This window comes from Olea europaea, chromosome 14 (genome assembly GCF_002742605.1).
Source record: "Olea europaea var. sylvestris chromosome 14, O_europaea_v1, whole genome shotgun sequence".
Taxonomy (NCBI): domain Eukaryota; kingdom Viridiplantae; phylum Streptophyta; class Magnoliopsida; order Lamiales; family Oleaceae; genus Olea; species Olea europaea.
The window spans coordinates 11,394,705-11,416,352 of record NC_036250.1 but is presented as its reverse complement, the minus strand read 5'-3'; the positions used below and the strand labels follow the sequence as shown (position 1 = coordinate 11,416,352).

Genomic DNA, 21,648 nt, shown 5'->3' with positions numbered 1-21,648 from the left:
AATAATATTATATAATATTACAATGCTGTTAATTGAAAATATTTTGATAGTTTAAAATTTTTCATTTAGTAAAATAAGATAAAAATAATCAATTTATTTTATAAATTAAACAACCAAATTGCCCAATAGTTGGAGTTGTTTTCATTGTTCCAACTTCCCACATCAGATATTCATTAGAATATCATGGAATTTGCAATCTATAAATAAATGAGCCAAGAATTGAATAAAAAGTTATCTGAGCTTTTTAATTATAGAGTTTAGAAGTTGATTGATTTAAAATTTTTAGGGAAATTAGGCTCAGTATCATCAAAAATTGACAAATTTGATCAATACCCTATTAGTTAATTAAAACATTTAAGAATGTATTAACTACGTTCTATAGTTGCCAAAAAAATATATATGCGAGTTGTCATTGGGTCGCTCAACCTCTATAATAAAAAGCTCATGTGAACATCACTCCAATAATCTCCGAGGAACTAACCGAAACGAGAAGATAGTGATGATATTGGGAGCAATGGGTTGTGGTAAATCAAAACTTTATGTAGGCTTGGCCTCCAAATTCTTCACTTCGTCGAAGATCATCAACTCCGATAAAATCAAGTCTACAATGGTCTTGACATCATGACCAACAAAATCCCATTACATGAGCAAGATAATGTACCCTAACTTCTCCTTGGTTAGTTCCAGGTTTTTGTTTTTGGTGTTTCGCCAACGAGGGATGGTGTGGTTATGTCAATTGGAGTAGCCTACAATAGATTGGGTTTTTTAGTCGGCTAGGTGTGCGGTGATTAATTGAAGTAGCCCGCATGTATGCTTTGCCTTGGGGAAGACGATGGGATTGCAGAAAATTTGAGTTGGTGAAGTTGGAGTTGATTTTGAAGCTTCGTTATTTTATATATTGTATGCTTCAATGTGAGTTCAATTTAATGTTGAACTTTGAAGAATGTTTGCTAGTGGAAAAGAGCAGTGGAGTTTAGGATCTATTTTTCTCTTGCTCGGAAAGAAGGCAGGGGTAGGTAAATTTGAGAAATAATTACGAACTTAGTGAATTGAAGAATCTATTTTTAACAAGAGCAAAGTAAGTGATTTTACTCGTGCCTTCGATGCAAAAATTGGGGAATATAAATTGAAGGCATTGAGTTTGGGAGTTCCTATGGTGGCAATGCCTCAATGGATTTATCATACAAATGCAAAATTTGTTAAGAATATTCGGAAAATGGCAATCAAGGCTAGGCAACCAGAAAAAACATTCTGCATCAGCTTTTGTCACCTTTTTTTTTTAAATATTTATCACTTTATTGAATAACTTCGAAATCCAAGTTTACGCGCTAGTTAATAAATTCCCTTCATTGAATATTTGTCACCTTTTCACTTTGTGTCACTTTCTTTTTGAGATGTCACTTTTTTGAGTTTTTGTTATTTTTTTAAATATTTGACATTTACGATTTAACAAATTTTATTTGTACATCCTATTGGGACAACAATTTTAATTATATCGTCATTTTTTATATTCGTTATCTTGTTGCCTTTTTGCCCTCATAACAAATGGAGACGTTAGAAATTCTCATGTTAATAATGCCCAAATTAATTTTCTCACTTTTTTGAGTTTTTCTCATTTTTTAAATTTCTGCCATTCTTATGAAAAATTTGTAATTTTTTTATTGTTTATTATTATATTTTCAAATTTATGTCATTTTTTGAGTGATAAACCTTTTAATAAAAGTTATGTGTTAACTTTAAAAGTAACACTGTATGTTGCTTTTAATAAAAAGGAAAAATTGCAGTCGAGGTATCAAATCTTTCATTTATTAGCAGACTTTGCTCAAACATTTAGTTTGTGCCACCCACGATACCAAACCTTTCAAAAACTCGCAGTGAAAGTCTAAATGAATGGAAACTGTTAATTTGACCGTTAGTTGACCAAAGATTTAACATTGACTATTATTTTGACTAATTTTAAAAGGATAAAATTATAACTTTACATTTTTCAAAAAAAAAATAATTACAATATATTAATAATTAAATCAAAACACTATTCATCTTCTTCTCCAAACCCCCCCCCCCCCCCCACACACTCACCCATCCACCCACCCACTTCCCAAAACCAACACCCACCTAAACACACACTGTGAGAGCTTGATCTTGGTCCAAACTGACTTGAACGGCTTCATTCCTCCAAAGTTTTGTTGTGTATAATGTTCTTAATGAATGGATCTCAAATCTAGTATAAGTCTGATTCGAGGGGAACAAAGCAGGCAATCCACCTATTTAACTACTTAGATACATTCTGAACATCGACACTGAAAATCAAGAAACCATCCTTAATAATTGTTGCAGCAAAATTTGACGCTTAACCAATACAAGGAACGACGCATAGACATCATTTAAATTGAACTTTGATGAAGTCATCAACAATTACCATCAACCAAACTGCTTACTTTGGAAGCTTTAATTACAGATCTAGATCTCACTTTGTCCAAGACATTTCTTTAAAATTAAATCCATAACAAATAAAATAGAGACGACAAAACCTTATTCTCGATCAATTTCTCGACTCCTTTTATGAAGTTGATCTCATATTACAACAAGAAGAAAGTCTTATTGCCATTAAATTAGAGGTTTTCCCCCACTCCATTTGATGCATCACTAGATCTACTAGAAAACTCAAAGCAATTAGATCCCTTCTACTCAAACTGAGTCTCTGAATACCCACATCAAATTAAGCTATATAACTGGTTCCTTGTAACACAAAGATTTAAAAGTACAATAAAATTAAGTGGAAATAGCTAATTCTTGTCACTAATTCAACATATAATCTGTATAAAACTTCAAAATAGTTATTAATCTTACAATACCAAGTTCAAGTAAACATGACAATAATTCCCACATAATTCAAGCAAACAAAAATTTAGAATAACAGTCAAGTGGCTGGGGTGAAAGAGTAGTAAGAATTTAGTATTAAGAAGGAAAGAAGAGGAAGGTGATATGAGTAAAGGGAAATTTGATAAGAAAATGGCTTTTCGTGGGTGCCGATTTTTTGGTGGGTGTTGGTTTTGGGAAGTGGGTGGGTGGATGGGTGAATGTGTGGGGGGTGGAGAAGAAGATGAATAGTGTTTTTGTATTTTGATTTAATTATTAATATATTGTAATTGTTTTTTTTTTTTTGTTGAAAAATGTAAAGTTACCATTTTATCCTTTTAAAATTAGTTAAAATAATGCTCAATGTTAAATCTTTGGTCAACTAACGGTCAAATTAACAGTTTCCATCCATTTGGACTTCCACTGCGAATTTTTGAAAGGTTTGGTATCATAGATGGTACAAACTAAATGTTTGGGCAAAATCTGCTAATTAACGAAAGATTTGGTACTTCGACTGCAATTTTCCCTAATTTTAATTAAAAGGTTTAAATTTCCAATTGATATTGTCAATTATTTTCACTCCTAATTATATATTTTGAAAAATTATTTTATGATATTTTTATTCTATGAATCTAATAATAATATCAAGGTTTTTTTTTTTTTTTTTTAAACAATTGATGAATCTTGCAATATTTTTTCGCCACGAAAGTAAAGTACAGAAACTGAATTTTCAAAGTATAATAAAAAAAAATGAAAACTAAAGAATTTGAATTATTTTTGTTTCTTTTATAATTTTTTTTAAATTTTTGGTTTTTTTTATTTTTTATGATTAAGCTTTTTAAATTTTAGAATTTTTATTTAAATAATTTATTTTAAACTAGGAATGACAACAGAAGCTGGGCAAGACCCGCATGGGATTATATTGCTCCGACCCTCGTTGTGAGCATCCTTTGCCACGTTTATAGTTTTTTATTGTAATTTGGAAAATGGACTGATGGTCTTGGATAATCAGTTCAGGTTTGCGCATAAAAAAATTGGGTTAGGGGATTTCAAAAAAGAATCATGCTTAGTGTACAATGTTGGTTGACAATGTGCTACATGACATGTTGTCATTGGATAGTTTAAAAACCTTTTATCTTTTTAATCAACAGGTTTTTGCTATCTCCGACGTTCTTTACCAATATTATACAAATAGATCAATCCTCCAAACAATTTTGCTTTCTTTAAATAATTAGACAATCGTGACATGGTGGTCCCATCTCCACCCTGTTGACAGTGGCGACGAGTTAGGACAGCCTGGATTCGCCAATCGCCGGAGCCACAGGGGCGGAGCCAATTGATTGTTCAAGTTTGTGGTTGCAGAGACGAAGGCTGAAGGGGGGAAGAAGAAGGGTTCCATTTTTTTCTCTTGGGCTGGTGATTGGACCATGGGGGAAAGAAGAGGAAGAGTTGTAAAGAGGAAGGCTGATTGGACCATGGGCGAGTTGCAGAGACGAAGGCTGTAAGGGGGGAAGAAGAAGAGCTCCATTTTCTTTTTCTTTGGGGCTTGGGCTGGTGATTGGACAATGGGCCTCTTTTGTTTAAAAAAATGGCCCATAGAGGAAATCAATGAAGGGAAAAATTCATATTTGCATATGAAATATAAAATATTTCAATTAATACCACAAATTTTCTAAATTATAAAATACACTACATAATCCATAAAAAATCATCAAATCTACTGTGATTTGAACTTTCTCTAATTAACACAATGTAACTGGAATTCATTAAATGGCTGAAAATAAGGAAATCCTTTACTCTTGTGCTGCCGATCTAGAGATTCAAAAACTGAAACTAGTTTTCGACCTCACAAAATCCTAAATATATGTTTTCTCATCGCTCTTCATCTCCAATTCAAGATACACCAATTGCGATATCTTACTTTTCCTGAATCTGATTATTGTATTATATCAGCATACAAAAAGGATTTTTTTTTCACAACCAATCCGTAAGTTTTACTGGATCTAACATCTTTGTATTTTAGAATACATTTTGTGCTCTGTTTCACCAATTACTTTTTCATCGAAAAACATATCTAAGCTTGATTGAATACTTTTGTGCATTCTGTCATGGTAGAAAATCAAACAAGTGTTTGATTGCTTTGTATCGTATATTTTTTTAGCATTTTGGGTTATATTGAACTATATTTTCATATGTATATTATTTTTACTTTTTAGTGCATTTAAATATATATTGAACAATTTTTAATATTATTTAATCAAATTTTTATAAACGACCGGGCTATTACGATCGTTGATTGTCTATGGTCAACGGTCAAAGTCAACTTCCGCCCTAGTTAAACATTAATACTGGATTCGCCCCGCCTGTTGAGGCAGTAATTTGTTGCCCCGAAATCTCTCCCATGCCCTCGAATGTTCATTTTATTGTGTTTTATGTATTTTTTGTGTTTTTATTGAAAAAATGAAAGAAAATATATTTTCAATTTTATATTATAAGTTTTATCTTGTTTATAAAAGTACATTTTAATAATATTGCAGAATACTTTCTATCCTCTCCGATTGACGAAAAACCATTTTATATGACATATTAAGTGCAAAAGATCTCCCTTCCGTCCAAATTGGTTTCTGAATATATTAATCCACTTAGGGAGGGCCAAACTTTCTTTTATGTGGAAATATATTATAAAAGGTCGTTTGACCATTTTAAAGTAGATTTAACAGCTCCAGTAACAACGATATGCGATCTTTCGCACTGCTCTATAGGGGATTTTTTGTCTATCGAAAAATATATTGATATGCCATAATAGATGCAAAGGTCATGAGATTTTGCACCAATCACTTCTAAAAATATCAGATAAAACAAGTGTTAGAATCGGATTATGACCCGAATTCTCGTTGAGTAGTTGATTTGAAATACTATTGGAGGAGTATTGGGAGTTCGTGGTAGACTTGAAATTGTTTTGAAGGAATCCAATGTGAATTTGACTCATATTTCATCCCAAATTTTTCATTATTAGTTTTACCTAATATATTGAGACCTCACCTTATATTGAATTCTTTGTGTATTAATTTTCCTATTATGTTAAGGATTCTTTGGTTTAGTATATGTGGTATACAATGCACATTGGAATTGATCGATTGTCCAATTAGTTATTGGTCCAAAGAGATCTTTTGTAACTTTTTGCTATTGATTATAGTGAATTCTTCGTATCTGCTGTGGTTTTTCCAGATTTGGGTTTCCATGCAAAATTTGTTTTCTTTGTAGTCCATTATTTTCATATTACTCTTATTTTCTCATCATTTAATTATTTGGCCGGATTCTCAATAAACTGGTATCAGTGCTTGGGCTTAATTCATAGGGAGATTTTGTTTTTTGGGATGGCAACCATGAAGTTTGATGTTCCGCTATTGAATCGCAATACAAAATTTTCATTATCGTGGGTTAGGAGGCGAGCAGTGCTCAGTATATGGGATTGATTTTGTTGTGTTTTTTTGCTCGTTTCATATTTATTGTTTAAAGACACAATCTTATATGCTTGTGATCTCACTATTGAAGATATCTACAATACTCTATTTTCAAAGAAGAAGATGAAGTTCATTGTTGAGATCACGAAGATGGCCTAGTTCTTGATAGCAGTCGTGCAAGAGCAAATCAAGGTCTAACTTTCAAATTTATTGCAAGAATTCGAGGCACTTAATTAAGAATTGTTATAAGTTGCGTAGTAGAGAAAATTTAGCTGTAACTTCTCACAAGAAAAAGCAATTATATACTTCAGATAAAGCCATTGTTGATACTTTTCACAATGATGGAAAACTTTTACTTAAGTCTAACTACAATTCCAAACTTGACGAGGCTTAGGTTTTGAATATAGCTCGCACTTTTCATATGTCGCTCAATCGGGAATTGTTTTCAACATATGAAGAAGTTACAAAAGGTGTTGTGATGATCAGTAATAATACATCTTGTAGGATAGCTGATATTGGTAGGGTCAGAATAAAAGTTGTTTGATGAGACGGTTAGAACACTTGATGCAGTGAGACGCGTTCCACATTTAAAAAGAAATATTATCTCCTTGAGCACTTTTGATTCAAAAGAGTACAAGTATAATGGTGAAGGTGGCGTCCTAAAGTCATCAAAGGAGCTCGTGTTGTGCTGATAGGACATAAAAAATCACATTTAAATATCTCGTGGGGTAATACAGAATTTTTGGGTGATCGGTATATTTTAAGAACTTGGTGGATTTAGAGTGGCTTTTGTACCATTGGAATCTAATTTGGGGTCTTCTTTTAATAATACATATCAGTTGAATTTTAAAGATATGAATAAATTTGTCTTGCCACCATTATCGATGGTGTCATCGTATTCAATTGCTATAAATAAACCCGTTTTTGGCCATAATATTTCACATAGGTATAATTTTACTGATTTTATTTATGGTTTGAATGCAGTTAAGACTATTAATTATGCCCAATGTCCTTCTTGTGATGCATTCAGCTGTGATTCTGTTACAGGGCCTGTTTCAGTCGTTTTTTGTGATTATTAATCACGTTTAATTTTATTGCTCATGATTCGAGCAACTTTGGTGTTCAATGCATTTCTTGAAATTTTGTTAATACTTGGTGTTGACACACAAAAAAGTTCAGCCCAACTCGAATAGCCCAAGGAATGAAACCCAATTGGAAGATCCCCAAAATCAAATAGCCCAAAAGAACGACCCAATCAGGCAATGTAAGATAAAGGTCCAAATAGGGATGCCCATGAATGCGGTAATACCATCGTCCAAGGTTGCAAGTCGCCCAAGGTTTGAGCGAATGAATTGCCATGTAGTCGCCCAGAGCTATGACCCCGCTCTCGTCCAAACATTCAAGTCGCTCAGCATCTTGGCAAATATAAGATGCTATGGTTACCCAAAAAGTGCAGTTAATAAAGCAGTTATTGGGTAGTCCTATCGCGTTCCATGATTCAAGGAATTCAATTGAAGACGGTTGAACGACAAAAGTAATGGCAGCAGGCAGTTTCATGACAAGTTGGCCACTACAAGGAAAGTAGGCAATTATAGAACGATCAAGCAGTTTTTAAGCGGTTGATCACAAAGAAATCATTCAGGAAATATAAAAGGAAGAAAAGATATAGAGCAGAGGACCCTGAATCAAACACTCTCAAACAGAGAATATGTAACTTTCAATTTCTTAGTTTAGATTTAAACACTTCTTTTACAGTAACTCGTGTGCTTGCGCCCCTTGGAGGCATTCTGTTTTTATTTTCCAATTGTAAAGTCATTGTCAATAAAAATACCCCTTTTTGGGACTTTGTCTCAAGAGATTTGTCCCTTACACAATCGTCTGATCCCTTTTTAATTATTAGCGACTAACTCGCGCGAAACAATTTGGCACGCCCAGTGGGACAGTAGTATTTGGTGTTGAAAATACAAAAGATGAAACAATGTCTTAGAGATCCGATAAGAAAGCAGCAAGTCAGGGAGGAGTCCAGTCTGCGATCGAGCGATATGAGGAGTAGCATAGCTCTCCACGAACAGATGAACAGAATCAGAGCAGTAACAGTCGTTACGAATCAATGGCAGAGTTGAGTCCTTGAACTATACGTGCACTACTTGGAGAACTCACACAAGATGTCGTTGAACAGGTAAATCTTCGAAATATTCATAATATGGAAAGATTTACCCAGAATGGGAATGCACAGTATGACGACATGGCCAAACAACTGAATACTTTCAATGAAATAATGAATAAGTTAGTAGGCCAAATTTGTCAACCAGTTATGCCTCTTGCAAACCATTTTCAAACTAGGACAATTGTGAGACATAATCCCCCAGTCCTAAATCCAAATCAAGGGGTAGAACCACATTTCGGTCCCTCTACTTCAAACCAAGGGGATGGTGTAATGCCAAATCAGAATAATGGTAGTGGTACGCCTAACTTGGGGGGTAATCCAAATGTAAGAGATAATGTCCTAAATAACGGACAGAATAACCCACGTGTTAATGAGGGAATAAATGTTCAGGCTAATGGTAATAATGGCCCAAATCATGGTAACTTCATTCCTATTCAAGGACCAAATATCAGGCCTCAAGCAAATCAACCAGTCAACCAACCTGTAGGGATTCCATATGACCCCAACGTCATGTTGAGGAATCAGATTATGGAAATTGTATAGGACCAGATTGCTTTTGGGGTACGTCCTGTCATTAGGCCGACTTACACAAAGTCATATCCTGATTGGATTGACCAAGCATATCTATGGCCTAGAGGGTATAAAGTGCCAGAATTCTCACTGTTTATCGGTTTAGGGGAAGTGTCTACCCTAGAACACATAGGACAATTCACACTGCAAAGTGGTGATGTAACTGATTATCATAAAATGAGGCTTTTCCCTAGTTCATTAACAGGAGTAGCTTTTTCCTGGTTCATCAATTTGCCAGCAAATTCTGTTCAAACATGGTAACAATTGAAACAATTGTTCCATGCTCAGTTTTATAAGATTGAGTCTGAAGTTACTTCGCCGATTTGGCGAACCTACGTCAAATGCAAAACGAATGGGCAAAAGGTTTCCTCCAAAGGTTCAAGACAGCAAGAAGTAAATGTTTTGTACCTCTGCCCGAAAAAGAGTTTGTCAAAATCGCTCAAGGTTGTTTGAGTTTTGGTTTAAAAAAGAAATTTCAAGACAAGGAATTTCCTGACCTTTTTCAATTGAGTGCAAATGTGATTAGGTATGAACGATTGATAAGAAAAAAAGAGCAGATAAAAAATTATAGTAAGGGGACTTATTAAAGAGATCCAAATTTTGATGTTCATACCATCAATGACGAGTCATACGATCAGACCGAAATGTGTTTGGCCGAATTAGTCAAAGGAGACACGTATACTTGTCCTATAATGGCTAAGCCTAGACCATCGGGTAAGGATGAGCCTATGAAAGATGAAAATGTAAAAGTTAGGACGTTCTCGTTCGATGTAACCAAAGCTGACCTTATATTTGATAAATTATATAAGGATAAACAGATAAAGCTGAGCGGTAAGCATAAATTGCCAAACCCTGAACAAATTAAAGGTAAAAAATATTGTAAGTAGCATAATGCATGGTCATATTTGACTAACAAATGCTTGGTTTTTCGCCATATATTACAGGATGCTATTGAATCAGGACGAATTACGTTCGATGATAAGAAGAAGATGGCAGTGGATGAAAATCCTTTTCCACAACCACTTGGGGTGAATATGGTGACGTCTGATTTCAAAAACTAGTTACCAAAATTCAAATTGGTTATAGATGATGGAGAAGAAGACCCTGGATCACATCCCAGTGTCTTTGAACGTATTAAAGGGAAAGAGCCAAAGAAAGATGAAAACATATTGCGTGCAAGATGTAAAAGAGAAGTGAGTGGGAATACGAAGAAACCAGGGATATGGCAACATTCCCATCGCCCTACTCTCCTCCCAAACGCTCAGCCTGGTAGAGGGCGAGGTACATCGTTCTACAAGGGACCGCCTTTTGAGAGGCAGTTCAGGTCAGTAGATAATGGGAGAACATTCAGGCCGTAACCTCGCCGACCAAATGTATGGCATTCGTTCCAGTATAATGCAGGAAAGGCAATACCCTTTGACGAGATGACTAGAACCCATCAAAGGCGTTTTCAACGAAATTATGGACGAATGATGAGGCAACAACAGGGAGTGCCACATCCTAAGGCGCCTAAACTACTCAAAGTAGCCAATTAAAATGTTCTCAAAGCTAGTGAAGAGATTGGTACAGATGAATCAACGAAAGAGTTGCCAGAAACTTTTTCTGAAAGATCAAAGTTTGAGTGAGACAGAAATGATGGAGAAGATCTAGATCAGCCCTTTACTATTCAGTTCAGTACGTTACCTTCTGTTGTGGCTAATAACTATTTACTAGCCAATGAGTTCAAGAATAAAGAGAAAGAAGAAGAAGAAAGAGAGGATAACGAAGGAGAAGCATGCGTGCTGAAATATGAAGAAGGCCAAACTTCTAGAGAGGCCTACAATGGTGAAGAAGATGATGGAATGATAGACATTGAAGAGGAAATCGACCTGGAAGCAGAAGGGAAGAGAAGAGGAGTATCGCACAATACTCTGTTGAAGCAACTACATCGAGAGGGAATTCGTGAAGTAGACTTATTGGGAGAACCATTTGGACGTTCTTTCGATTTTTATGTGCTGTACGGGACGCCCAAAAGGAAGAACAGAGTGCGTCGTTCTGAAAAGTATGGATCGCCTCCAAGAATAATGCCTCCTCCCACAGGTTGAGTAACTGAAGAGGAAGCATCAGAAAACAGTAAAAGGGGAATTCAGGAGACAGAGGTTCAGTGCGATATGCTGCATGTTGACTTATCACAAAAGGATAACTCAACAGAGGACAAGCAGGAAGTAGAAATAGAGGCTGTCGAAAAGGTTATTTTTAAACGGCCAACCATGAAATTGACTAAACACTTGAGGCCGTTGTACGTTAAAACTCTAGTTAACGACATACCTGTGGCAAAAGTGTTTGTCGATAATGGAGCAACTATAAACACTATTCCATCTAGGATGATGAGGAAATTTGCAAAGACAGAAGGGGATATGATTCCAACAGAAGTCATCCTTACAAGTTTCAATGGAGGAGCAACTGCAGTTAAGGGAGTTATGCCATTGGACATAATTATAGGTACAACTAATAGGACCACAGTCCTCTTTGTAATAGATGGTCCTACTAGTTACAATGTGTTATTAGGAAGAGATTGGATACACGGAAGTCACTGTATACCCTCATCGCTCCATCAATGCCTGGATTTTTGGAATAACAAGGGTGAAACAGAGGTGGTGCAGGCCGATCATAGGCCTTTTGTCGCAGAAGCAAACTCAGTGGAAAAGTTCATGTACGAAGGAAACTATGGACCTGTCAGGGTAGTATAAGATGGGGAAGAAACTCAAATTGTCGCGCAGAGCTAAGAGCCATTTTCAGTGGACCCACTCACTGAAATGTTCAGACAGACGAGGCCAAATATAGTGGCCCTAGAAGAGCCAGTAATTGGCAAAAGAATAATTAAGGAGCCTTGAACGAGTTCTAAGCAACAAGAGCAAATGGCCAATATTCAGGCCTTCAAAGCCAAATTAATGGCTTTCAATAAAGAATGCAAGGACAAGACGAAAAAAGAGGCAGTCCTGAAAGCGCTGAAAGACAAATTAGCAGTATTCGAATTGGAACAAAGTATTGGCCGAGAAGTCAACAAGGTGGATTGTTTAGAAGAAGAATTGCTTACAAGGGAGCTGGACGATGAAGTAATGCGGATCATCAAGCTTGGATACGCTCAAGCACAAGACCCTCTGATTAAAATAAATATTGGCAATGAAGGAGAAGATCGTCCAACATTCATTAGCCAGATGCTCGATCAAGAGGTTAGTGATAAATTAGTCGCTTTGTTAAAGGAGTATGAAAATTATTTTGTTTGGGAATATGAACAAATGCCTGATTTAGATAGAGACTTAGTGAAACATAGATTACCAACTAAGCCTAATTTTAAACCTCATAGGCAACCTCCCAGACGTTTTGCTCCTAATATACTCCCTGAGATTAAGAAAGAGATAGAGCGATTATTAAAAGCAGGCTTTATTAGAACAGCCAGGTATGTCGAATGGTTGTCCATTATCGTGCCAGTACTAAAAAAGAATGGTAAACTAAGGGTGTGCATAGATTTTAGGAATTTAAACATAGCCACGCCCAAAGATGAGTATCCAACGCCCACAGTAGATTCTTTAATAGACTCAACTGCCGGACACGTCATGTATTCTTTCATGGATGGGTATTCAGGATACAATCAAATTTATATAACTAAGGAAGACATACACAAAACTGCCTTTAGATGCCCAGGGTCTCTAGGATGTTTCGAATGGGTAGTCATGCCTTTCGGCCTGAAAAATGTAGGAGCAACTTATTAAAGGGCAATGAATTTAATTTTTCATGATATGATAGGCAAGTTTGTTGAAGTGTATGTAGATGATATAGTGGTCAAATCCATTAAAGAAGAGGACCATTTCGAACAGTTAAGATGTTCATTTGAGCGAATGAAGCAATATAAGTTAAAGTTTAATCCCTTGAAATGTGCATTTGGTGTTAATGCAGGAAATTTTCTTGATTTCTTGGTACACAAAAGAGGGATTGAACTTGATAAAAATAAAGCGAAGGTCATTCTAGAGGCCAAACCACCTAACAACAAAAAAGAATTGCAAAGATTTCTAGGCCAAGTAAACTTTTTAAAATGCTTTATTTCTAATTGTACAGGGCGAACTAAAGTCTTTTTGCCACTTTTAAAGCTGAAAAATCAAGACGAATTCGTCTGAAAAGAAGAACATCAAAAGACTTTTGAAAGCCTGAAAACATATTTATCAAATCCACTAGTGTTGTTGTCACCAATCCAAGGACCGCCAATAAAAGTGTATGTATCGGCTGAAAAAGAATCAATGGCTGGAATGGTCGCGCAAGAAGATCAATTTGGTGAAGAGAGAGCGATTTACCACTTGAGTAGATGGTTAACAAAATGTGAATGTAATTACTCTACTATCGAAAAATTATGTCTTGCATTGTATTTCACATGTACAAAATTAAGGGCTTATTTATGGCCCGTAATCGTTTATTTGATTTATAGAGTAAATTTAATTAAGTATATGTTCTCTCGCCCTATTTTACACCAAAGGGTAGGCCTTTGGACATTAGCTTTATCAGAATTCGAAATACAATACATACCCCAAAAGGCAGTAAAAAATCAGGCTTTGGGCTAACTTTCTAGCCGATCATCCATGCCTTAACATGCCTGAAAAAATTGAATTAGAAATCAATTCATTCGAACTAAAACCTTGGGTGTTGTATTTCGATGGGTCAAAAAACCTCTAAAGGTACAGGAGTAGGAGTAGCATTAATAAATCATTTAGAGATTTGCTACAAATTCGCATTCACTTTGAATAGGATGTGCACCAACAATCAGGCCGAATATGAAGCCTTAATCGTGGGCCTGGAACCAATGAAATAGCATATTTGGGGGTTATAAGGGTTTGCAAACGTCGCACCTTTTCAGGATATGGAAGAAAACAATGATTGAAATTCTTGGAAATTTCAAATGTTGTGGGGAAACATAAAGTGAATATGACAAAAAATTAATAATTGGTATTAATTCAGCCATATTGGGGGGTAATTGTTGACACACAAAAAAGTTCAGCCTAACTCGAATAGCCCAAGGAATGAAGCCCAATTGGAAGATCCCCAAAATCAAATAACCCAGAAGAACGACCCAATCAGGCGATGCAAGATAAATGCCCAAATAGGGATGCCCATGAATGCGGTAATACCATCACCCAAGGTTGCAAGTCGCCTAAGGTTTGAGCGAATGAATTGCCATGTAGTCGCCCAGAGCTGTGACCCCGCTCTCGTCCAAACATTCAAGTCGCCCAGCATCTTGACAAACATAAGATGTTATGGTTACCCAAAAAGTGCAGTTAATAAAGCAGTTATTGAGTAGTCCTATCACGTTCCACGATTCAAGGAATTCAATTGAAAACGGTTGAACGACAAAAGTAATGACAGCAGGCAGTTTCATGACAAGTTGGCCACTACAAGGAAAGTGGGCAGTTATAGAACGATGAAGCAGTTTTTAAGCGGTTGATCACGAAGAAATCATCCAGGGAATATAAAAGGAAGAAAAGACATAGAGTAGAGGACCCCGAATCAAACACTCTCAAACAGATAATATGTAACTTTCAATTTCTTAGTTTAGATTTAAACATTTCTTTTACAGTAACTCGTGTGCGTGCGCCCCTTGGAGGCATTCTGTTTTTATTTTCCAATTGTAAAGTCATCGCCAATAAAAACGTCACTTTTTGGGACTTTGTCTTGAGAGGTTTGTCCCTTACACAATCGTCTGATCCCTTTTTAATTGTTAGCTACTAACCCGCGCGAAACACTTGGTTATTGAGTTTTCCCTAGTTGGGGTAGCAGAGGTGAAGAATATTTTCAATTGAAATTCTTGATGGAGAAGTTGGTTTGTGGTTTTTATTTAAAGAGTTCAAGTTTGTTCATTGTAGTGGAATTTATCTCCAGATGGAGAACTTTTTTAAGTTTTTGTCATTGTAATCATGTCTATGTGGAAATTGTTCTAATTTAGATGTGACTCGAATTATTTGTTGGAGATAAAATCCATTTTAATTAAAGTGCACATTAAAAGGAATTCTATTTAGAATGCCTTTGGAATCATATTTGAAAAATTCTAGTTAAAGTCCTATTTGGAAACCATATTGAGAGTTGGAATTTATATTGGGCTTAAAGAGATCAATATAAAAAAACTTTTGGACATTCTATGTCATCTACAACTCCATTTCTAGGGTTTGAATTATTTTATATGTATATATATATTTGGATATTTTCTACAATTTAGTTAGGTTGTTTAACCTCGTTATAGGTTAGATAAATTGTAAACACAAATCTGTGTATTATTTTTTCATATTATAATAAAATCTCCATTCTCTACAAATTATTTTAATAATGTGGCTTAATCTTTTATTTTCTCCAACAATTTGGGATTGGTTTAATCCGATATATTTTTCGCTTTCCGCAACAAACTGGTATAATATTTCTCCCACTTTTAACAAAGTGGTTTCACATTTGATCCGATTATAACAAGAAGTTTTTAATTATTTTACAAAGTTGAAGGCTGAAATCAGCAAAGCCAAACCAAACACTTGTTACTTTTTTGAACTATTCCCTCGAGAAGTTTTTTTACGGTAGTAAACGGGTAGAGAGTTAATTATATGATGGTTACTGAACTTTGTTTGCCACATGTTATTACTTAATAACTAAATTAAGAGGGTGTTAGATGGGGATTAAAATTAAATTTTTTAGTAGATTGTGATTTTTTTTTTAAATGCGTGGTTGAAAAATTGTGAGAGCCATGAAAGATGTGGTTAATATTAATTGTTTGACTTTAACTTAGATTAAAATCAGATTTTAATCCAAATCAAATAGTTTAAAATGTATCTCAATGGTCGATAAACTTTGTCAAGTATTACTACATCATAACCGAACTCAAAAATGTATCTAAATGATCATTGAACTATATACCATGTTACCTATCGATCACTCAATTTAGTGATTATTGAGATATATTTTTAAGTTCGACTATTAAGTAGTAACAATTTTTTTCCCCTCAAATCGACCTCAATAAAAGAAGAAACTAAAAAAAATGAAGAGAAAAAAGTTCTACTTCTATTCATTATACAGTCTCCATTACAATGAAAAGTACGTTTGGTTTTTAGATCAATGGGTATCAATTTACCATATCTCGAACTTTGCATAAAAAAGATTAAAAGAGAAACATTAGGGACACCAAAAGAAAAATGGCGTAGAAAAATGAAAAAAAATTCAAAAAATGTTGAATTAGTGCCAATGTAGTTGAGATCGATTTTGATTTTTCAACTTTTTCCCTTCATTTTCTTTAGTTTTTTCTTTCATAGAGATCGATTTAATGAAAAAAAATTGTTACTACTCAATAACCGAATTAAAAAAATGTATCTCAATGATCACTAAGCTTTGCTGAGCCCCTGTTTGGCTCCCATAAAATTCCATTAAATTACATTCCATTTTTCTCTCTTTTATTTTCATCCACACAATATTTCATAAAATAATATTACGCGTAAATCAAAAATTTTTCCTTCTTTTTCCACCATTCATTTTTTAAAAAAATATTATTCCACCCATTTTCATTTCTAGAAAATGGGGGCCAAACGGGGGCTAAGTGTTACCATTTTATAATTGAATCAAAAAATATATCTCAATGGTCATTGAACTATACATTGTGTTATCTATCTATCACTCAAGTCGATGTCATTTGTTGAACACGATGCATAGTTAAATAACTATTGATATATATTTTTGAATTAAGTTATCAAGTAGTAATATTTAGCCCCTGTTTGTTTTCTACTATTTGCCAATTAAAATGAAAAATACGATTATTATTTATTATATCAAGTCACCATATTTAATTTTATATTTTTTGTGTGAGGTCCGTAACAATTTTATTTTTTCATTTTGAACGAGGACTTCAATTGTTAAGTTGTATGACCAAGTATCCATTCGTATAATAAACCCGCGGGTAGATCAGTCAAATCGCTTAAAGCGGGAAAATCTCAAAACCGTACTCGTTTAACACAGAATATTACACTAGCGGGCAACAGGGAGAGAGCATTTTCTGATGGCGGGAGGGCGGCCGATAAGGGCGCTGAACGTGGCGGAGAAGCCGTCGGTGGCAAAGGCGGTGTCGGGAATACTCTCAAAGAGCCCATCGAGCGGGGGGCTTAGAGTTCGAGACGGGCGGTCGAGATACAACAAGATTTTTGAGTTTAATTACACCATTCAAAACCAGCACTTTCACATGTCTTTTACTTCCGTCACTGGCCATCTCATGGAGCTCGAATTCGAGGAACGCTATCGCAAGTGGCATTCCTGCGACCCTGTTCAACTATACCAAGCCGCCGTCAAGAAATATGTTCCCGAGGTACAAGCTTTTAATGCTTTTGGAGTACAATTAAGTGACGGACTAATGCTAGTTAGTACATCTCGCTGCAAAATATGTACACTTCTATATGGACGGGTTGATTACTGCTATTGCGCAATTCATTTTTCGAAGATTGGGGGTGGGTTGGTGGATGTTATTATGACAAAAGCAGCAGAAATGTCTTTTAATTCGGTATGGTGGTTGATAATTGAAATGATTTTGTTTAGCTTTCACAACATTTGAACTTTTCAGTATGAGAAAAGCATTTTGGGTTTTTAAACAAATATTGACTTTTGCAGTTTCAAGCAAAGAGCTTTTACAACATGTTGATATACATCAGCAGAAATGCATGAGCTACACTAGTTTTGTTAGCGCTATACATAATCTGAACTGTATTATATGTCCACAATTTTTACTTTCGCCCTTGAGTACCACTGAATAAAGAAAGCTTTTGTTTCTTATTTCTTGGTATGAATTTAGGATAAGTTAGATATCAAGAGGACGCTGGAGGAAGAAGCTAGAAAGTGTCAGTGGCTTATCCTGTGGCTTGATTGCGATAGAGAAGGAGAAAATATAGCATTTGAGGTCGTTGAAGTTTGCACACAAGCAAATCGAAATCTTAACATCTGGAGAGCTCGTTTCTCAGCATTAATTGACAGGTTCTGCTTGGCTGTTGCATATCCTTATTTATTTATTTTCTCCATCTTATTTTATAATCAAAACTTGGTATGTGCAGAGAAATTCATTACTCAATGCAACACCTTGTTCGACCTAATCAACTGTTTGCCGATGCAGTAGATGTTCGACAAGTGAGTTAGAGCAAATTCACTTGCTTTGACAGATTTATTGTTTACTGATGTCTCTGGAACACATTCTCTTATCACTTATTCAGTTCCTTTTATTTTCTCTTCTTTATAGTGCTTCATTTTTCTTTTGATTGTCACCATGACATACTCGACATACAGCCTGCCATATACAAATTGTGCTCCAATGGTGTAGGTTTTAAAACTTTAATGCATCATCATGGATTCTTGTATGCCAATGGACTCTTCATTGAAATTATTTTGCTGCAATGCCAAATTGGAAGAAGTAAGCCAATTTGAAATGTTTTGCAGGAAATAGATCTTCGTATAGGTGCTTCTTTCACTAGGTTTCAGACTATGCTTTTGAGAGATGCATTTAACCTTGATTTCAATACGGATGACAAAAATATCATCTTAAGCTATGGTCCTTGCCAGGTAAACAATTTGTCATTGTATCATCTTTAAACTCTTGTTTCCTGCATATCTTCACAAATTTGCATTTTTTCACGTTATCATCATTTTCCACAGTTCCCCACACTGGGCTTTGTTGTGGAGAGATTCTGGGAAATACAATCACACGAACCTGAAGAGTTCTGGACAATTAACTGTACTCACAATTCGGAGGAAGGCATTGCTACATTTAGTTGGACGTAATTATTGTCTGTGTTGCCATCTTATAGTAGTATTTTCCTCAATCAAATTCAGAAAAACTGATGACATCTATTAATTTTGTGACTTAGCAGGCGCGGTCATTTGTTTGATTACACATGTGCGGCAATAATATATGAAATGTGTGTCCAAGAACCCACTGCAACTGTGAGTCTCAATGAAGACTAGCTAATTTCAGAAAATCCAGCTCTTAGTCATCAGCAGAATTCACAATTTCATTTCTTCCAGGTAACCAGAGTTAGACAACAGGAGAAGCTGAAATATCCTCCTCATCCTCTAAGTACAATTGAGCTTGAGAAACGCGCATCACGCTACTTTCGTATGAGTTCTGAACACACCATGAAGGTCAGCTTCTATAAGTGAATTGTTGGGAATATGAGAAAATGAACTGTCTTTTTTCATTAGAATTACAAGCTATCACTACTAAAACTTATCCTAAATTTACAAAAAAATAAAATTTGAATTGCTGTGCATAAGGAAATGGATAAATTTGATTGCAGTAATTAAGGATCTCCTTTCATTTATTCCAAATTTCTTCATATCTTTGATTTGTTCAATACTATGATTTGTTATGTAATCATATATTTGGCCATATTTGTCAACAATCTTCAACACTCTCCTCAAGCTAGTTCAAAGATATCCATCATTCCAACTTGCTAATGTGGGAGAGAATAAAGGTCTTGGTAGTCCTTGAGAAAGTGTCTGTCCACTTCAACATGTTTAGTTCAATGATGTTGAAATGGATTATGAGCACTTTTGATGTCTACTGTTGTCAGAAAAAAGCTTCATTCCATCCCGTTGAGTGACTTGTAACTCCATGAGAAAAGTCATGAACCGCATGAACTCACAAATCTTTGAACTCAACTTCAGCACTAGATTGCTTGCCGATTTTTTCTTACTCTTCCAAGTAACTAAATTTCCGCTAGCAAACATACAATATCCAGAACTTGATCTTGTGTCATTTATTAACCAGTTCAATTTATATGTCTATACTTGAAGATGGTAATTCCTTGAAGAAAAAAAAACTTTTCCAGGAGAATTTTTCTAGTATCTCGCTATCTGTAGGACTGCTTCCACGTGAGCTGCACAAGAAGAGTGCATAAACTGATTTAGCACATTTACACTAAATACAATGTCTGGTCTTATGTGAGGCAGATACAACCTCTTACCAAACTCTGATAACGACCTTAGTCACCTGTATCACTTTCAACTGTTGCTCCCAACTTATTTTTAAGATCAATGAAAACATCGGCTAGCTTACAACCTAACATCCGTATCACTTTCAACAATTGACAGGATATATATATGTGTGTGTGTGTGTGTGCGCTCGTGTGTGTGTGTATGTACGTGTATGTACGTATGTATGTACGTGTATGTATGTACGTGTATGTATGTATGTATGTATGTATGTATGTATGTTTTTAATTGTTTATCCAGCAGGTGCACTCTGAATTTATTTCAAATTAGAGTTGTTGATGTCAATGTATAAATTATAATAGACAGGATATCTAGCCAGTCCAGGGATGATGTATGGTACAACTGTACAAGATGATTAATTCTAGATATATTTTTTTCCCAATAGGTGGCAGAAGATTTATATCAAGCTGGTTTTATTAGCTATCCGCGCACTGAGACTGACAGCTTTTCAGAGAGAACAAATTTGCACGTAAGTAACTATTATTTTCTTAGTCATATAGAATAATTGTTTTCGATAGTAGAGCACTTGTTAATGCGCGGGAACTGGAACAATCATTATAAGAAACAGTAGCTTCATGGTGTTGATACTTATTATTGATTGAATATCAGTGGCATGGATGCTGTGATAATTAGAAGGTTTGAGAGTAACAAAAGGAGTGAAATATAATTTTGTATGAGGAAAGAAATTAATGTAAAACTTCTGATGGTTAGGATGCCATAACAAGTCAGAAGTCATTGATTCCAAATAAATAGGAGGATCTTTTTTCTTTTGTCAATAGCCCTGCTCCATTATATCTGTTCTTAGATATAGTTCTCTACACAAGCTCTATCAAATGATGATCAAAATTTATTTCATGATGCTAGTCAGCTCATTAAATATTTCACTTTTTATAATGCTTTTACAACCTCTTATACAAGAAGCTTCCTTCACCATCTTCTTCTTATTTGGAGTATAGATGATGGTACAAGAGCAGCAAGGGCACCCTGTATGGGGCTCATATGCCCAAAGGTTGCTGGATCCTGAAGCACGACTTTGGAGAAATCCTAGTGGTGGTGGGCATGATGACAAAGCCCACCCTCCTATTCACCCTACAAAGTTTTCGGCTGGAGAAGCTGGATGGAGTCAAGATCACCATGTTAGTACCCGCTTTCGCACGATTTGTTAGTTAGGGTGAAATATGCAGATGAAACTCATGTAATTTTGATCTTTGTATGAGTGAAACCATATCTGAATGTCTAGTGAATTTATTCAATAACAGAAATTATATGAACTGGTGGTTCGCCATTTCCTGGCCTGTGTTTCACAACCAGCAGTAGGGGCTGAGACTACAGTTGACATTGACATTGCAGGAGAACTGTTTTCTGCATCTGGGAGAATGATAATTGCAGTGAGTTTATGTTCCACTCTGTTTGTTTCTTTGGAATGTTTTTAAGGTTGCTGCCTATTCTGTCAGACAGTTTAGTATTTGCATTTTTCCATGCATTTAGTATTTGCATTTTTCCATGCATTTGTCTTGTTCTAAATTCTTGAAAGATAAGAGTTAAATGTGCTTTGAAGTTCAATCA

At 35.3% G+C, this 21,648-nt stretch overlaps 1 protein-coding gene across 1 annotated transcript in view; it reads left to right on the top strand.

Annotated features, from left to right (window-relative positions):
* The first annotated feature begins 17,034 nt into the window (after positions 1-17,034).
* Positions 17,035-21,648, top strand: part of LOC111409519 (DNA topoisomerase 3-alpha-like) — a 6,663-nt gene continuing 2,049 nt past the window's right edge. Inside the window, exons 1-10 of the mRNA XM_023039562.1 lie at positions 17,035-17,413; positions 17,894-18,072; positions 18,150-18,222; positions 18,529-18,651; positions 18,745-18,866; positions 18,960-19,032; positions 19,114-19,230; positions 20,468-20,551; positions 21,039-21,218; positions 21,342-21,470. Of these exons, the coding sequence (XP_022895330.1) occupies positions 17,111-17,413; positions 17,894-18,072; positions 18,150-18,222; positions 18,529-18,651; positions 18,745-18,866; positions 18,960-19,032; positions 19,114-19,230; positions 20,468-20,551; positions 21,039-21,218; positions 21,342-21,470 (1,383 nt within the window). The 5' untranslated portion in view covers positions 17,035-17,110. The remainder of the gene's footprint in view (positions 17,414-17,893; positions 18,073-18,149; positions 18,223-18,528; positions 18,652-18,744; positions 18,867-18,959; positions 19,033-19,113; positions 19,231-20,467; positions 20,552-21,038; positions 21,219-21,341; positions 21,471-21,648) is intronic.